A 16,929-nucleotide genomic window follows, 5' to 3' on the forward strand; every position below is an offset into this window, starting at 1 on the left:
GTGCTTCTTGGCTGTGCCAGATGGCAACTGCCAACAAATGCACGTGGGCCCTGGGGGAGAGGTGCCCCTGCCCTCAGGGTTATCCTCAGGATGGGTCAGCTGTGCCTGTGTTGCAGCATCCCCACATGGATGGTTTGGTCCCGTGTGTTCTGGGAGCCCTGGTTCCCTGGGCATGGCCAGGCTGTGGAGTGAGGTCCCAGCAGTTGAGGTCTCACAGCTAGGAGGTTCTCCATCACATCCTCATGGCTCTCCAGCACTTCCTTGTGGCTCTCCATCAGATCCTCGTGGCTCTCCATCAGATCCTCATGGCTCTCCATCACTCTCAAGGGCTCTCCATCATGGGGCTCTCCATCATACTACCTTGCCTTTCCTCACTCTATTTTTCATGCCCTGCTCCTCTTCTCTTTCACAAGCGTGCAGCCCCAGCCCAGCCCAGCCTCCAGGTACTGTGTGTGCAAACTCAGGTCCCAGCAGGGCTTGTGGGACTCCCAGTCCTTCTTGGACTTTGCTCATAGCTTCTCTTTGGGTGGTTGCTTCCCTTGATCCAGGCTCCCACGGGTGTCACCTCCAGCCCTAATTCTTGTCTGTTGTGGCATTCATGCTGCCTTGTGCCTCCTTGCCCCACCCCCCAGCACTTTAGTACCCTGCAGATCACTTTATTTCAGGTCACATCACCCCGTGGTGAGCCATGGCCAGACACAGGGCATATCAGCATAGGTCCATGGCCTATGGCAATGTGCAGGAATTGTAGAGGATCTGCTGTAGTGTCACTGGGCTGGGCTGGAGCAGGCAGTTGTGATTAAGCACTTATGGAATGCTGAGTTTTAGCCTGCTTTTATCAGACTGCTCATTTGTGCATCCCCAGCCCGCAGGAGCCAGGTTTCTGGAGGAGCTCTGTTCACTGCTGGCTCTGAGCTGCAGGAGCCAGCAGCAGGAAAATGCCCAGAAAACTGTCCAGGTTTTGGCTGCTTAGTGCAAGTTGTGTCTTTGTGTCCAGCTGCTTGGACAAAGTGCAAGGAGCCATTTGGTGAAGAACACATGTGAGCTGGTGAAACGAAGGACTGATACCTCTGAGATGTGCAGAGGGCTGGATCCTGGAGCAAGAATTGGCCCAGAAGGAGCCAGTGCTGAGCATCCTCCAGGCTGAAGCCCTTGCTGCTGGTGGGAGATGGCTCCTGACCCACCCAGCCCACAGGGACCGACTTGCACCTCATCTGCAGGAAAAGGGGAGGTCCAAGGGATGTTCCCATCAGCCTGGGAGACCTGGTGGTCCAGGCACGTCCAGGGTGTCTGCATCCAGCTGTGCCCCAGGGTGTAAAGCCAACCTCATTTCTGCAGTGAGCAGAAATGGCTTTGCCCAACACATGCAATACAAGGAGCTGAACAAACTCTTTAATCACTTAGGATGAAGTTATTCTGCCCACTTGCAGCTGGCTCTAATGTGAGCAGCCACTTGCCAGCCCTGGCACATCAGTGACCTTAAACACAGGCGGGTAAACATTTCTGACAGTAATTTTCAAAAATTATTTTTATTAATTATGATTTTTGAAGTTGCATTTGTTTTAATTTTTCAGTCTGAGAGTCAGTAACTGAGCCACGTGCTGAGCTTGGGCAAGTGCAGGCAGAGCCAGGTGCTGTGGGGTGGATGGGGAGGAATCACTGCCCATCCCACCTGTGGCCACTCTCCCCATCTGCTCCCAAACAAAAGCAGGCTCTGGCCGACGCTCACTGTAAGCTTGGGGCCAGGCAAGGGGAAGACAGAAATAATAGGAATAAAAAAGCGAGATGGGCCTCCCACACTAAAGTGAGAGGAAACTCAGAGTGTTGGCAAAAGGAGGGGAGTCCTCATAAATAAAACGGGTGTAAAAGTTATCCAAATAGAGGTGAGGAAGGGCTGGTGGGATGGGGGACTGGGCAGTGCCTGGCTTCCTCAGCAGCTCTGTAGGGTTGGGCTGGGGCTGGGCAGCAGAGTGGGACACAGCAGCTGGGATGCACCATCCTGCAGATGGCAAAGTGGTGTCCAAACCCTTTCCAGGGTCACTGGGAAGTTTATTCTCTTGCAGAGCAGTGGGGGAGCTCACACAGCAGTGTGAGCCCCAGCCATGCCCACTGTGGTGTCCTTGCAGCAGCTCCAGCCCTCAGCAGGACAGGCCATGGAGCTGGCATGCCTGATGGAGGCACACCAGGGTCCTCCGGAGGATCCTTCAGCCTTGGAGAAGGCCACAGAGTTATTTTTGCTTTCTTTTTATAGATTGAAAGATTTTTCTGATTTTTCCCTTCTCCCCATCTATTTTATGAGATTCAGGACTTCAGCATCCATCTGAAGTCAGGGATATATTCTAATGGGGAAGTTTGGCACTGGCATTCAGCCTTGGCACAGTAAGCAAGTCTGGCTTCTCTTGGCAGTGGTGGCATCAGTAAGAGCATCCCCCCAGTGCAGATATTGCAACCCTCCCCATCCATCCCTGTCCCAGACTGTCACCAGCATTTTCCCTGAAGCACCTTGGGGGCACTTATTTCCCTCCCATCGGACCTGTGCTTGTGTAAAGGACTTGGAGGATGTCCTGCCAGGCAGTGACAAAGCTGGCTGTCCCTGCACCCTGGGCGGGTCCCTGCAGGAGAAGGGAGTGATGCTGCAGCTCTGGAGAGATGTGGAGCTGGAGACACATTCAAAATCCTCACCAGCACCTGCTGAGGACAGGCTGTGAGCTGGAAAGGGCTCCACTGGTGCTAAATCCCTGCAGGAAGCTGTAAATAGGTGTGAGAGAAGGTGGAGGATGGAGAGAGGGCAAGGGGAACATCTTCTACTGGGACTGAGGAAGGGATGAGTCCCTTGATCCACCTTTATCCTTCCACTGAGACTTGGGCACAATTTGGGCAATTGGTCTCAATCCCACTGCAGGCAGCACCACTCCATATTTTGGATCTTCTCAGAGCTGGGGATCCCCAGGGCTGGTGGTTACAGCAGGGACCAGCACAAGGTCAGGGCTGGCCCTGATCAGTAAAGCAGCTTTGGAAAACAGCTGAAAAATGTGAGACGTCACTGCTGCTCAGGAGCTCTGGTCAGATGTGGGGAGTAGTTTCAACTGAGGAACAAAAGAGTGGGCCAATTTTCTGAGTATTTTTAATTTTCACTGCCAAATGCATCGGATTTTTTACAGGTTTCCTCTAGATGTGACCTGAACTGAGCTTTTCCTCCTCAACTGCTCATGTCAGCTGCTCTTTAATTCCTCTGTTTACTCCTTGTTCTTTGTATCCATGACCTGGCAGCCATCAGGGACTGATGGGTTTTAGGACACCTGGCACAGCCCCTTCCTTGTCCCCAGTCTGGCCATCCCTGCTGGATGTTGGGGTGGCTGTAACACTGGTGCTGGCAAGGTCAGCACTTTCCAGTGCCTGAGCAGGGTATTGGAGCAGCCAGGAATAAGCACAGGTATTTGCTGGGATGCAAAAGGGATAATCACTGTGCTAGCAACTTGGCCTGCTCCCAAGAGCTGTTTGCTGGTGAAGGTTTCCTTGGGGAAGAGCTGGGGATGCTGCTCAGTGTCACAGGGTGTCTGCACTTACCCACACGGCTGTGACTTCTCCCACCTCATTCCAGCCATTTATGGGGTCAGCAGCACACCCTCAACTTTGGCTTTGCTTGAAACACAACAGTATTTTTATAGGGGGAGTGAGCCCAGAGGGCTGCTGTCAGCAGGAAATGAGCTCCAGCTCTGGAAGGTGAGCAGCAAGTGGCTCAGGAAGGCTTCAGGAGTGTCTGAGAGATGTTCTGAGCTCAGCAGGGCAGGTGTAGGTCTCCCAGTCATACCCTGTTAGTCATCTGCTGACATTTCTTAAATTGAATTAAAAAACATTTACTTAGCATGAGTGCAAAGGGGTGGTGAGTGATGGTGGTCCCACAGACAGCAAGGGCTGGGTGAGCTTCTTTTACATACAGCAGTATTTCCAGCAGTGAGGGACAGCAGCACACAGGGCAGAGCCAAGGGGTACATCAGGGGATGTCTGCAAGTATCTCTGCTGGCAGGCTTGGGGTTAGAACAGGGCAAAGACTGCAGAAAAACATCCATGACTGTTTGTGTTCAAGCTACTTCTCTGTTTGCTTTCCTCAAATATTCAAGCAAACAAGGCTCCTGGCAGAAATGTGTGTGGAAATGGCAAATGTTGCAGAATTTTCATGGAAGGCGAATTTCAAGGTAGCAGTTGTGTGGTGAATCTGGGGCTGAGGGCTCTGCTCTCCTGTCCTGGGCAGAGGCACTGGGGCCTCTGAGCAAAGCTGGGGCCCAGAAACAATTACTCCCAGGAACAGCTCCTGTCTAAGCTTCAGCCTAAGCATCACCAGAGATTACTCAGCAAATCCCTTCAGGAAATACACGTCTCAAAAAATAAAGGTAGGCTCAGGATGCTGTACCAAAGGGGTGGGAGGGGCAGCTCATGCAGAGCATGAAAATGCACCAGCAGTCAAGGAGCAAACAGACCCTGGCTCTGTGAGGCTGGACCAGACTTTGTATCTCAAAATCCTGCAGTCACCAGAGGGATTCCAGCTGCATCCTCACGGTAATGGAGCTCTGGTGCTGAGAGACAGATGGGCACCGTCCCTGTGAGCTCAAGCCCTCTGAGCCTCCAGCACCAAGGTGTCCCTGAGGGCAGAACTGCTGCTGGAAGCTCCTGCTGGGAAGAGGATTGGAGGTAGGGAATGGGGTATAGTGTGTGCCTCCATCATAGGTGACCAGGCATAGCCCACATCTTCTGTGACAATGCTCTGGGAGCATCTTCTCCTTCTCTGCACATCCAAGTTGGTTTGACAGCCTGATTTTCACCACAGCCCTGCAGACCTCACACCTTGCTCACTCCACTCCAGACTTCCCAGGACAGCTCCTTCCCTGCAGCTTTGCTCACCCCTCTGTCAGGGTGGGTGGCTCATCTCCTGGCACTGAGCACAGGGAACCCAAACCCCCCAACCACAGCCACCAGCAGCCACCTTTCACCTGCCTCTGCACCAGAAACCTGTCCCAGCCATGGGTGTGTGTGAGATTTTATAGGTGATAAACCCTGGGAAAGTGGGAAACACAAGGAGAGAAGCACACTCAGCTTCCTGGCATGGCCCAACGCACTGGTTAGGAGAGCCAATGTCAACAGATAGACCCGAAGGAAGGAGCAAAACCAAATACATGGGCACTTCTCAGAACAAGAGCTGTAAAACCTGCACAAACCTGAACAAGTGCCACAACACCAGTTTATATGGTCAGAATCAACAGTTGAGCCCACTCAACATGTTTGCCGACACACAAACAACAGCCACCGTGCTGGGTTTATGGCCCAGTGCCCTTCATGGAGGCAGAGCCCAGCTCCTCCTGCTCCACTCAGCCACTTCCCTCCTCCTCTGCTCCCAAGGGATGCTGATCATTTTGCCACACTTAATACCCCATGATAAAAGGCTGCTGCTGCTCCTCTGCAGCATTCCAGCCTGCCCTGGCTTCCATCCAGCTGGACAATGCCTGCATCCTTTCCATCAGGTGGGCTGGCAGCATCCACCCCAGAACCCTGGTAAAAAGCAGCAGCTCAGCATGGGAAGAGGATTCACTGGTGCTAACACCACTCAAGGAATCTTGCCATGGGCTGTGGGGCTGGGCATGGTGTCAGGGCAGCACTGGGGGGCTCAGCAGAAGGTGTAAAATAACAACTGCTGCAGGTCCCTATACAGCTCAGCAGCCTCTGACCTGCAGTCACTGCACCTTGAGCAGGTCCTGTGCCTCAGGTGGACGTGGCCCAGCAGGGAAGAATGGACAAAGCACTGATGGATGCCTGAGGGAAGCAGCTCATGCAGGCCAAAGGCAGCAACAGGAAATGAAGAGTGGAATAAGAAGGCAGGAGGGACAAGGGGACAAACAGCCAGGCTTCAGATCCACAGCCCTGGTACTCCCCTGCCTAGAGTCTGCTGCCACCAAGGTGGTGGGACCCAGGTGGTGGAAGCAGAGCCAAGTGCTGCCTGTGGCTCATCCATGGGTGTGTGCCTGAAGACTGCCATTGTCTGGGAGAAACGTCTGTTGACTTGGGTGTGTTTCCTGTTACAGCCACTAAAACCTGTGTGGCAACACAGGGGTGCAGGGAGGTGTCATGGGGTTATACACAGTTCAGTCCCAGTCTTGCCTTTGATGCTGCTCCCTGCTCCACATGGGAACGTTGGGCATCAGCCCCTGTTGCCAGCACAGCCCTCCCTGGGCACAGAGCTGCTGGTCACTCCCCATTCCTGACCCACCAGGAGCATTCTGGAAGATTCTGACTGTGGGCACTCCAAATTAACTCAAGGTCAAGCAGGGCTGAGTGGAAGCAGAAGCTTGTGGAGCCAGGACAGGAATGGTTTAGGAATGGTTTTGCTCCATTAGAATGGTTCCTTCAAGGTGGTGCTTGGGGCCTGATGTCAGGAGGCAGGAATGAGCTCTCTTCTCCTTGGCACAGCAAAAGCAGACATGGGCTTGGCAGGAACACAGTCAAGCAAGGAGAAAGGAAAATGCAGGGAAATGAGTGTTTCAGATGGGTTTATCCCTGAGTTGGTTCTTCTGGACTCAGAGGCTGATGAGACCTGGCCCTAGTCAGGTCACAGCCATGCAGCCCAAGGCTGAATTCAGAGGTGCCCAGGTCTCCCTTTCAGCACTTCAGTCACTCAGTGCCTGAAACCTTAGTGAAGTGCCACTCTAGTCCTTTCTAGGATTTGCTTTTTCCATTATAAACAGGGCCACACTTGCCAGAACACACTTCTTGGAGAGGAGGAAACTCTGGATGCTCAGCAGCCTCCCTGCTCTCCTCTGGACTGAGCCACCCTGCACTGTGATGTCAGTTGGGAGGGGAGACCAAGGTTGTTGCTCAAGGATATGGTGTTCTGGCTATTTATATAGAAACACTTTAAAGCAAAAGCAGTCAGCTTCTCCCTGAGAAGCCAGACCCACCCTGCTGTTAGACACACCCAGGCACATTTTCTGGATCTACCTCCAGGGCTGCACATATGGCCAGGTACCCCCTGCCCTAAAGAAGCCCAGTGGCAGGCCAGGGACCGGGCTGGGGGACCTCAGAAAGGTGGCCCAGAAGGCAGCGGGCATTGCTGCAGGCACTGGCAGCAGGGCACAGACCCAGAGCCACCTTATAATTTTCCTCCGGGCAGTGGCCAGAACCCTTTAAAACCTGCGGCTCTGCGGCACAAACTCCTGCTCCCCACCAAATCTCATTGTGACCAGCATTAAGGGATTAGCCTGTCCCTGCCCCTGCACCACATGCAGCTCCTGGGCATGGCTCGTGTCCCGCTGCCCACGGGGGGCTCGCCGGCTGCACGGCCCCGTCCAGGGCCGAGACTTCCCTAGCTCTGCCCACGGAGCTGAGCGCCCCTGGAAGATGAATGGCAGCAGATACGACCTGTTCCAGGAAACACCAGGTACCCCCCTGCTCCCCCAGCACCTGCAGCAGGGAGAGAAGCAGCTGCATAACCAGTGCTGCAGAGTTTATGTGAATGAAGGGCATTGACAGGGCCTCCAGTGTGGATTTGGAGCTGCCAAAATATGCTTGTTCCCACTGGTATTGCTGGTCCCCCATGGGACCCCCATGTCTCTGGTTTCTGTTTTGCTTCGTGCAGGATGAACATACCAGGTCTGTGGGTGGTGGTGGCTCATGTCCCCAGCTTGGTTCTGGGGCTCAAGAGAGAGATACCCCAACATGGGCAGCATGGTGGGTGCTGTGACTCCTATGGGAAGAGCTGGTAGAGTCAGGCTGGCATCCCATGGACACCCCAGTGATTGCCTGTGCTGTCTGAGATATGATTCAGTCATTCTCTGGTCAGTTCCCAGTGCCTGGCATTGCTGCCCTGGGGACAGACCCTGCCACTTGCAGCACAGCCCCTGCTCCTGAGCCAGATCTGCAGCGGGACTTCCCAGACCTCATAATGAAAGCTTAGAAGCAACTAAGAGAAAAATACTTCCAGTGCAAACTTTACTTGTTGCACAGAGTCCTTACCAGAAAGGTTTTTAGTGTTCCCCTCTGTGGCCCCCTCCAGCCAGCTCTGTGCTCAGCCCCTCAGCCCCAGCACCCACAGGGACCTCAGTGTGGAGCCTCAGGAGGTTGGGTGGGCTTAGGATGCACCAAACTTGTCCAAGTTCCTGCAGATCACTGCCAGCACCGTGAGGAACTTGGACATGTTTGGTGCTTCCTGAGTCCTGGACCCCTGTGCTTCACAGAACCTCGCCCCAAAACACCCCAGCAGCCTCCATTCCACTCTGGGACTCAGCAAAAATTGAGCTGCTCCTCTTGCTTGAGGAATTCCTCCCAAGCAGGGCTTGTGCTGGTGGTGGGGTTTGTGCTTCCTGGGCTAGCCTGCACACCCAGTCACCATCCCACAGGACGAGCTCCCCATGCCAGTGGGGAGTCACAAGCTGGGGGCTGCTCCCAGCAGTACCTGAGCTCTTTATCAGCTGGCAATTGATTTAGGAAAGTTCATGGCTTCAGTGTCTCATGATACGTTTACTAGAAGTAGTTCATTTCCTCAAATGATGTAGTTTATGATCATAATATATTTTAATTTCTTTATGACACAAGAGGCCAATGGCACCAGGACTTGCAGGAATGTGAAGGGACACACAATAGTGTTATCCAGTGCTGCAGACCTAGGTGGAATACTCATGGTCTGATTAGCAGTTTCCCATCTTTGTGAGCTGGGAGCCAAACATTGGCCCTGCAGTGTCCTGGCCATGGGTTTCTGGAACTGTAGGGACAGGTGATCCCCTGCCCTTGATGGCCCCCATGCAACAAATCTTGCATGTAGAAGGCTCCCATGTTCCCATACCTTGCTTTTTGCTGTGTTTTTGTTTCTCTGGCAGGGGACAGGAGGGTTGTGTCATACAGGAGGGTGTGTGGTGGGTGTACAGCTGCTGTGGACATGGAGCTCCTGAGTGTTGTCTGGTTCTTACTCACCCCTTGCTGGGCTCTGGTGATTGAGGACATTGGGGACACGACAGGTTATTCAGGCACTCTGCACACTCCTGCAGAGAAAAAAGCATTTTGCACTAACTGTTTCCTTCTGTTTCCAGAAACTAGAATCTCCCAAATTTTAACTCACCATCCCTTTGTGTTTGGTTTTTTTCCATACCCAGCCTACCTTTCCCAATTCAGACCTGCCAGTGCTCCCACCTGCAGCAGCCTCCCTCCTTCCTTGTGCTCCCTCCCTCAGGCACACATGGCCTTGTCCTGAGATGTTCCCCCAAGTTCAGCTCCCCAGCTGGAGCTGACTTGTTGGGTCCAGGAAGATGTTTTATGGCCTTGAGGTGCCTTTGATTTGCCCTCCTCCAGGGCCATGGGCTCAGACTGTCCCTGACACCCTTGCCCTGTTGCAGCTCTCCCTCCACCCCTCAGCAGCCCTGCAATCTTTTGCCTTAATTTTGAGGGAGGGCTGATCCCGACAGCCCCAGCAGCCACTGGAGGTCACTTCGAGGCATGGCTTGCTGATGCACCCAGCTTTACAAAAAAGATACTAAAAAAAAAAAAAAAGGTAAAACTTGATGTGTAACCACTGTTGATTTTGGCTGTTCACCTCCTTCACCTATTGCTCCACAGCTGGAACGATTCAGGGGCTGTTTCATGTGTGTATAATGAATGTATAAAGTCAATGAAACATAAAAGCCCTGCAAACAGCTGGCAGGGCTGAAGGGAGACACTCACTTGCCTGCCTGTGAGCTCAGTAGGGATCCTTTTCCTTGGAAGCTTCAGGATTACTTCAGGCTCAAAGGACTCATATCTACCTACTAAACAAATTCTCCCCAGGTCCAGAGCGGGCTGCTGAGATCCCTGCCACACTAAATGTGTGAGCTGGCGAGGCATGGAGAGCAATAGGTGTCTCTTGCTGGCAGCAAACCCTCTCTGCAGTGCTGCTGCTTCCCTGAGGCTCTTGCTCCCCCATTGAAATGGGGCTTAAACCACTGGATTTCATCCAGTGTAGTCAGTGAACCTGGAACAGCACATGGCAAAGTCAGAGCTTTTCTGGACTTCCTCCCAAACAGGCAGGAGAGTGTTCAGCAGCAAAGTGTCCGGGTCTCTGCTGGTCAGGGTTTGGAGGGAGTGCAGGGCTTGTGGTGTAGGGTTTTAAGGGGGGAAGTGGGATCAGTGATGGGAGCTGTAGCTTGGGCCAAGTTGCAGCCTGTGGTGTAAAGGAAGAAGATGAATCTATTCCCCTTCCTCTCTTGGGTGATTGTGTGATTTTGTATGAACACAGAGCAGACAGATTTCCAGAGTCACAACTACAAAACTGCAGTCCCCAGAGCCAGGTGCTGCTTTTAGGGGCTGCAGTGCAGGAAGAGTGATGGCAAATACACATCAGCAAATGCCCTGGCATTTTCAAGTACAGCCACCCTTCTGGGAACAGCCCAAATTTACTGTCCTTGCATAATAACAGCTCCCAGGAGAAATAATAATTACTTCCTCAAGAGTTCAGAGCCCTTGTAAGGAAGGATAATAAACCCCTTTCTAGTCCTGGGATGAAAGGCAAGCACAGTGTTATCACCAGAGCAGTATGTGCTGAAATGGTCTGTCTGTCCCCATGTTTGCAGTTCTTTCCCTACCACTTTTGCAGAGCAGCTATTTATTTTAGCTCCAATAATTGCCTCCAGGCCCAACATCATCCCAGTTTCAGCTGAAATGCACATGTTGCTTTTGGAAAAGAGTTTGGGCAGAGTCTTATACCTTCCTTAAAGTAACTCCTCCCCATGGCCAAAAGCTGCCTCGATTCTCCAAATGGGGATTTTGTGGTCTGGGACAATATTGGTTGGCTTGGCTTCTTTTTGATAACTTTGGTCAGAAACAGCCTAAGGTTGCAATGAAGCTGCCTCTGTCACCCTGCCACCACATGTCACATGCTCATCAGTGACAGTGTCTGGGGTCTGCTGAGGGATTGTTTGTCCTGGGCATTGCCCCCAGCTCCAAACTGCAAATCTGCCCCAGCAACAGGCCCTTGCTTCAGCCCTGGGGAAAGTAAATCACCAAGAGTGATTGCTGTTGAACAAGATGATAAAATTGATTGCATCTTCCCCAGGCAAGGTCTGGCACATGGCTGTGGTCTCCTCCTGCCTCTCATTGCTGGATCTTTCCAATCCACCTCCCTGAATGGAGCTGGTGGCTCATTTTCACCTCCACAAAGTGTTTTGCTGGGGCAGGGATGAGCAGTGTGCAGCTGGCAAGGGGCAAACAGACCCTAAACAACCTCTGCTGAATCATCTGTTTTCCTGGAGGCTTCCCACAGCTTCTGGGGACATTCTGGGGAGGGACATGGGAGCAGACCCCCATCTGTGTGTCTGTCATATGACTGCCCAAAGCAGAGGCAAAGATCTGCCCCCTGAGCTGGGGGCTTGTGCAGCTGCACTGACCTGCAGCCCCCCCAGCCCTAAAAAATTCCTTGGAGCTGCTTATTAACACACTGACAACTCTGCTCTGGAGTCACAGCACGCCGAGGTAGAAGGCAGGAGGGTTTGACAGTATGGCCTAAATACCCCTGTTTACAAAAAGTCTGACAAAACACAAGCCCTTGGCTTTATCTTTCCCATTTGGAAATAGTCACCGAGCAAATATACTCAAGGCATGAAAGGAGGGGGGTTTATATTGACTTTAGAAAAAGCTGTTCTTTAAAAACAGTGAAAAAAGCTCATCCTCGAGCTGTGCAGACTGGCTGCAAGACCCAAAAGTCCTGTGTAGGGGCTTAAAGCATGCCTGCTAATCTGTAGCAGTTCTATGTGAACAAGTCATGCAGTAAACTGCTCTCTGTTAATTTTTTAATGCAGAATAAACAGGTCAAGAAATGATTAGCATGAGAATAAGTTGAGCTTAATTGGGAGAATCAGAAAAGATGAGAGGGAAGAGGCAAATTGGAGTTATCAGTTAACCATACAGAGTGGCTCTGCCTGCACAAGCTCATGTTCCCTCTTGTTTTTCATCCCCTCTGAAGCTGCTTTTTTTTTTCCCCCTTCCCTTACTTAAATGTTGAGCTAAAATTGCTGGTACAAGCACAATGAAAGCCCTTGTTTCTCCTTCTCATTTTCTCTCTGCAATGGCTGGCCAAATGAATCGCAGGTGATAAGGCTCCTACCTGGTTACTCCTGAGATTCTTCCCAGAAAGGAAGCTGCTGACATTAAGTGCAAAATCCACTTTGTGCAAGTACCAGTGCTGTGCTCCAGTGCAAAATTTTCAGCATGATCCTGGGAGATCCAAAGACTGAGCAGACACGTCCGTGGGCAAGGGGAAGAGCAGTCCTCGGGACTGCTTGAAGTGGAGTTTGGTCAGTGGTCGAAGATCTATATTCTCAGATAGGCAGGACTTTGTCCACAAACTGGAATTTGAAATTTCAAAGGGGAAAAAAAAAAAAGGCAGAAAGGACCTTTGCATGTGTGGAGATGACTATGCTGGTGACGTTCCCCTGGGACTTTTGTTCTTTGTCATGAAACTTGGGCTTCCTGCTTGCCCACAGCTCGCTCTGAAATGGAGATGGGCTGAGCAGGGCCCTGACCGTGTCCAGGGCCTTGCTGCTCTGGAGAGCTTCACACCTGAGCCCACCTCTGCTTCGTGTGCTTGTGGGCAAAAAAAGGAAAAAAAAAGTGAAATATTACAGGTCTCCAGTGGCCTTGGAGCTGCGAGTGACACGGGAGCAGAGCTCTGGAGTCAGCACTGCCAGGGCCAGCGATGGCATTGCCCAGGAAAGCTGAGGGTGCTCCTGCTGGCTCTGGACACTGGCTTTTCTGACGGGCATTTCTTAAGAGTGCAGAGCTGTGAGAGAGAAAAGCAAAGGGCAGGAGGGCCCCTGGTCATGGTCCATGCTCAGAAGTCTGCAGGCAGCCCCAGACCGGGGTGCCTGGTTGATCCACTGGCAGGCAGGGCTGTGTCCTGCATCAGGCAGGGGAGATGGGCCAGCAGGAACATAACACACACAGAGGCATCAAAAAGATGGGGCCAGGCTCCTCACAGGGTGCATGGCTGGAGATCAAGGGGCATAAAAACCGGAGAGAGGTTCAGACAGTGTCTAATCATGAGGACAGTCAAGCACCCACTGGCTGCTGAGGCTGCTCTGCATCCTTGGAGGTGTTCAAGACCCAGCTGGATAAAGCTGAAAGGGAGCCATGCTGCTTTCAGCTGGCCCTGCTTCCAGCAGGAGCCTAGAGCAGAGACTCTGAGGTCCCTTCCAACATCAATTCTCCCCTGATCCTACAACATCCTGTTCAAGAAGCAACAGAGAAGCAAACCTTGAGAGGAGCCTGCTCACCTGCTTGACATGCAGAGTAGGTGACTGCATCCTTACCAAAAAATGCCCTATTAAATACTCTGTTCCTGATCCTTACCTATTGAGAAGCACAGATCTTATTTTCAGGGAATTCCCTTTAGGTTTGCATAAATTTGCCAGATGGAGACATATAGATAAGGCAGAATTAGTGCCATGATGTACCAGTGTGGGAAAGGATTTACTGCTCAACAGATAAAAATTAAATAATCACTTGGCACAGAACAGATCGTGCTCCAGAGCTGTCATGGTGTCCTTTGCAACCATGTCCTGACATAAGAAACAGTGGGTGGAGCATTCAGAAAATGGGGACAGGAGAGAGGAGCAGATCTGGCAGCTGAACTTCCCCAGAGCAGCTAGTCTGGGAACAGCCTTCACCTACCAAGGGGTGAAAAAAACTCATAGTCTTCCAGCTATGAGTTGTCTCTCTGTGGAACAAAAATGGCAAAACATCTTCTGTAGCCAGAAGTGCTTGGAACAACCCCACGAGCAACTGCTGAATTGAACATCTCCCACCTAAAACAGCTACAGAGCTGTGGGGTCCTTTTGGCCAGTACAAGCCATGACTGCATTGGCAAGCTGTCCCAAAACTCACCAGACAAGGATGCCAGGGGGGAACAAGGCAGAAGCCACCAGGGGAGGCATCATCACCAGCAACAGTGCCCAGGGAGCAGCCAGTGCATTTCCATCAGAGCCCATCTCCAGGGCAGAGGAAGTGCGTGGTGTCCTTGGCTGGTCCGGCCCTCAACCTCCACACCAACATGAGGGATTTGGGAGGGGGCACTGATGACCCACAGAGGACACTGGCAGTGAGAAAACAACACAACCCTGGGCGGAAAACACCACGTCCCATTGACAGCCCTGGCCTCGTGAGCCACCTAAGGCTCTCCAAACTTCCCCCGCTCCTTATCTGCCGCTCTCCCGCACACGCTGCCTCTCTGATTTCTATTCCTGGCCCTTTTAATCCTTCCTGCCTGGGAAGTAAACGGCCTTTGCAGCCTCCTTGCTCAGCAGGCTATTGAAGAAAAAGGTTTGTTTTGCTGAGCAGGGCAGAACAAGCCCTGCTTTTACGATATTTTACTAGACGCTGTGACAAATCCTGCACATATTTGACCTGGTGTCTGCAGCATTTATCTAATCAAAGGGATCACCGTGGCCTGGCTGGGATTGGGATGGAGGTCCCTGGGATGAGGCTATGGAGGGGGTCAGGCTTTACTCTTGCATCTCCATCCCAGTCTGCACATAATAAAACCAATTTTTGGCAAGGACTGTATCTGCCTAGAGAAAGAGCCACCAGCTCATGAGCTCTGGCTTGTCCCTCAGGAGCACTGACCTAATGACTGTTTCCCCTGCAGCAAAGGATCATTTATCACCATTCCCAAGTGACAAAGCAGGGGCTCTCCTCGTGCTCAGATTCTCTCCTGCAGACCTGTAGCCTCAGGGTAGAAGAGCTGTTCAGAAGTGCTATGTAGGTCATGGTTTTTGGGGGGGCAAAGGGCTGCTTAACAATTCCATGCGCTCCTAAAATGTGAATAGAAAATCATCACTAGCATAACTGCCTAAAGGCATGTATTGGTGTGGAGCCAGAGACCTTGGATTCGTGTTGTGGCAGTGATGGCACTGTGGCCAGGGCAGCTTGTGGTGCCAGTGGGGTTGGGGCTGCATTGGGGTGCCTGGGAAGAACAAACACAAGGCTCTGGGAGCCCAGATCAGCAGAGTGTGGACTCAGTTGCTGCTGGTTGCGAAACCACGGGGCTGTTTTCAATGCAGAGCAAACTGATACCAAATCATTAATTGCTGGTTCTCTTGCACCATGCAGCCGGTGCCATTCTGAGATCGATTAAATTCCCACTCAATGATCTCGCAATTGCACTGAAAACTCTCAGTTCTGGCTGAAGTGGAGGAGTGATGTGCCATAGGGAGCTGGGGAGGAGAGCACAGGCAGCTCTGCTCCCACTGCCCAGCCCCAGCAGGGTCAGACCCAAGGTCTGGGCGAGGCACAGACCCACTGTTGGTGCTGACAGCAGACAGGGCACCCAAAGGAAAACTGCTGCTGCTCTGCTGTAATATGTCTCATGAAACTTTTATGACATATCAGCCAAAACCCACGGCTGGGGGTGTCCAGCACAGAGTGATTTCAGCTGTGGGACAGGAGCCACCCTGGCAATTCCCAGGGTGTCTGTGCCTCCCCTCGGCCCCAGTCAGTTTGGGCATGGCTGCAGAATGGGATCTGTTTATAGGGCATCCAGCCCCCTGTAAAACTTTGTTTATAGGGAAGTAAAAGGAGTAATACATTTTACTTTACATAGCAACGTGTAAATTTCCAGGCGGGATCTGACCTTCTCTGACCGTGAGGGAGAGAAAAGGAGGAGTGGAAAGGATGGAGGGAATAAGAGAAGAGAAAAGCAGGGGTGTAGGCAACCAGTGGTGAGGAGAGGAAGGCAATGACAGAAGTGGAGAAGAACCTTGTTCTCCTGGTAGGGCTTTTTCCAAATTTCCCACCCCAGGTATAAGTAAGAGCAACACCAGCAGCTCAGCATCAAGGTCAATAGCCTTTGGTGAGTGCCTGCACCCAGGAGCCAGAATCAGAAACGCCTTGAGATTCAATAATAAACAGTCAACAAGAATCACTGCTGCTCCACCAGAAAACAAAAGAGGAAAAAAAAAAAAACAGCTTAGTATTCAGCAATGGGTGAGATGATTAAAGATTAACCCCCTGCCTCCTGCCTCCACCCCTCTGGGAGTATAGGCCTTGAGGCTCAGCAAATCCTTTCAGAGAAATATCTGAATTAAAAGACAACAGGTAGGGGACGCAGTGAAGGCAGAGGGAGGCAGGAGGGCCAATAGCCTGGGCCAAGGGAATCGGTACAATCTGGCCCGTGTTTGCCGAGGATAATGCGCCTTTCCAAAGCCCTCATAGACATGGAGATGGCAGATTACAGCGCAGCGCTAGACCCCGCATACACCACCCTGGAGTTTGAGAACATGCAGGTCCTGGCCATGGGCAATGGTAAGTCCCCTCTGTCTTCTCCCCTCTGCTGGGTGGGATGAGCCAGGGGCTGTAGGAAGAGAAGTTCCCTGGGGTGGCCACAAAAATGTTCCTGGGGAAGGGAGATGGGGAGCTCGCAGGGGGGTTTCTGTTTCCCCAGGGGAAAACGGAGAGGGGAGAGCAGAGCTGTGTTTGGTACAGGTGGGATGGTGTCCTGCAGCCCAGAGCCCTTGGGAACAGGCACACACAGGAGCTGGGTGGAATGAGAGGTCCCTTGCAGACATTCTGCCCAGGGAATGGGGCTGGGGCTGAACATGGTGGGGGTCTCCCAGACCCCGGCCAAAAGTTCCTGTGTGAAGTGCTGGTTCACCAGACAGACAGCTCACCCTGTGTCTCCAGAGCCGAGAGCCAGTGCCTGGAGCAGACAGGCATTTAGCACCTGGTAGGGGTGCAAATCACTGTCAGAAGTGATTTAGGCACTGCCGATGTAGCTGCTGTGGCCACAGCCCTTCCCCAGTGTGGTGCTGGGGTGGCGGGTGGCATCTCCTTTCCTGGCTCAGCCCCCAGAGAGAGGGACAAGGGGACCTTGAGGAGACAGACAAATGTTTCCATCTCTTCAGGAGTGTAGCATCACACCTAACCCTC

General features: G+C 52.3%; 1 protein-coding gene across 3 annotated transcripts in view; it reads left to right on the plus strand.

Moving 5' to 3' along the window:
* HNF4A (hepatocyte nuclear factor 4 alpha) overlaps window positions 1-16,929 on the plus strand; it is a 35,293-nt gene that overhangs the window by 833 nt on the left and 17,531 nt on the right. The window contains exon 1 of one of the 3 annotated variants that reach the window (XM_088175010.1): window positions 7,417-16,305. The exons of 1 other annotated variant lie outside the window; for it this stretch is intronic. In XM_088175010.1, the coding sequence (XP_088031136.1) occupies window positions 16,191-16,305 (115 nt within the window). In that variant the 5' untranslated portion in view covers window positions 7,417-16,190. Of the gene's footprint in view, window positions 1-7,416; window positions 16,306-16,929 lie in introns of those variants that run through there. One more of the 3 variants, XM_088175011.1, reaches the window with a different exon arrangement.

This window comes from Sturnus vulgaris, chromosome 17, assembly GCF_052056855.1.
Source record: "Sturnus vulgaris isolate bStuVul1 chromosome 17, bStuVul1.hap1, whole genome shotgun sequence".
In the NCBI taxonomy this organism is placed as follows: Eukaryota; Metazoa; Chordata; class Aves; order Passeriformes; family Sturnidae; genus Sturnus; species Sturnus vulgaris.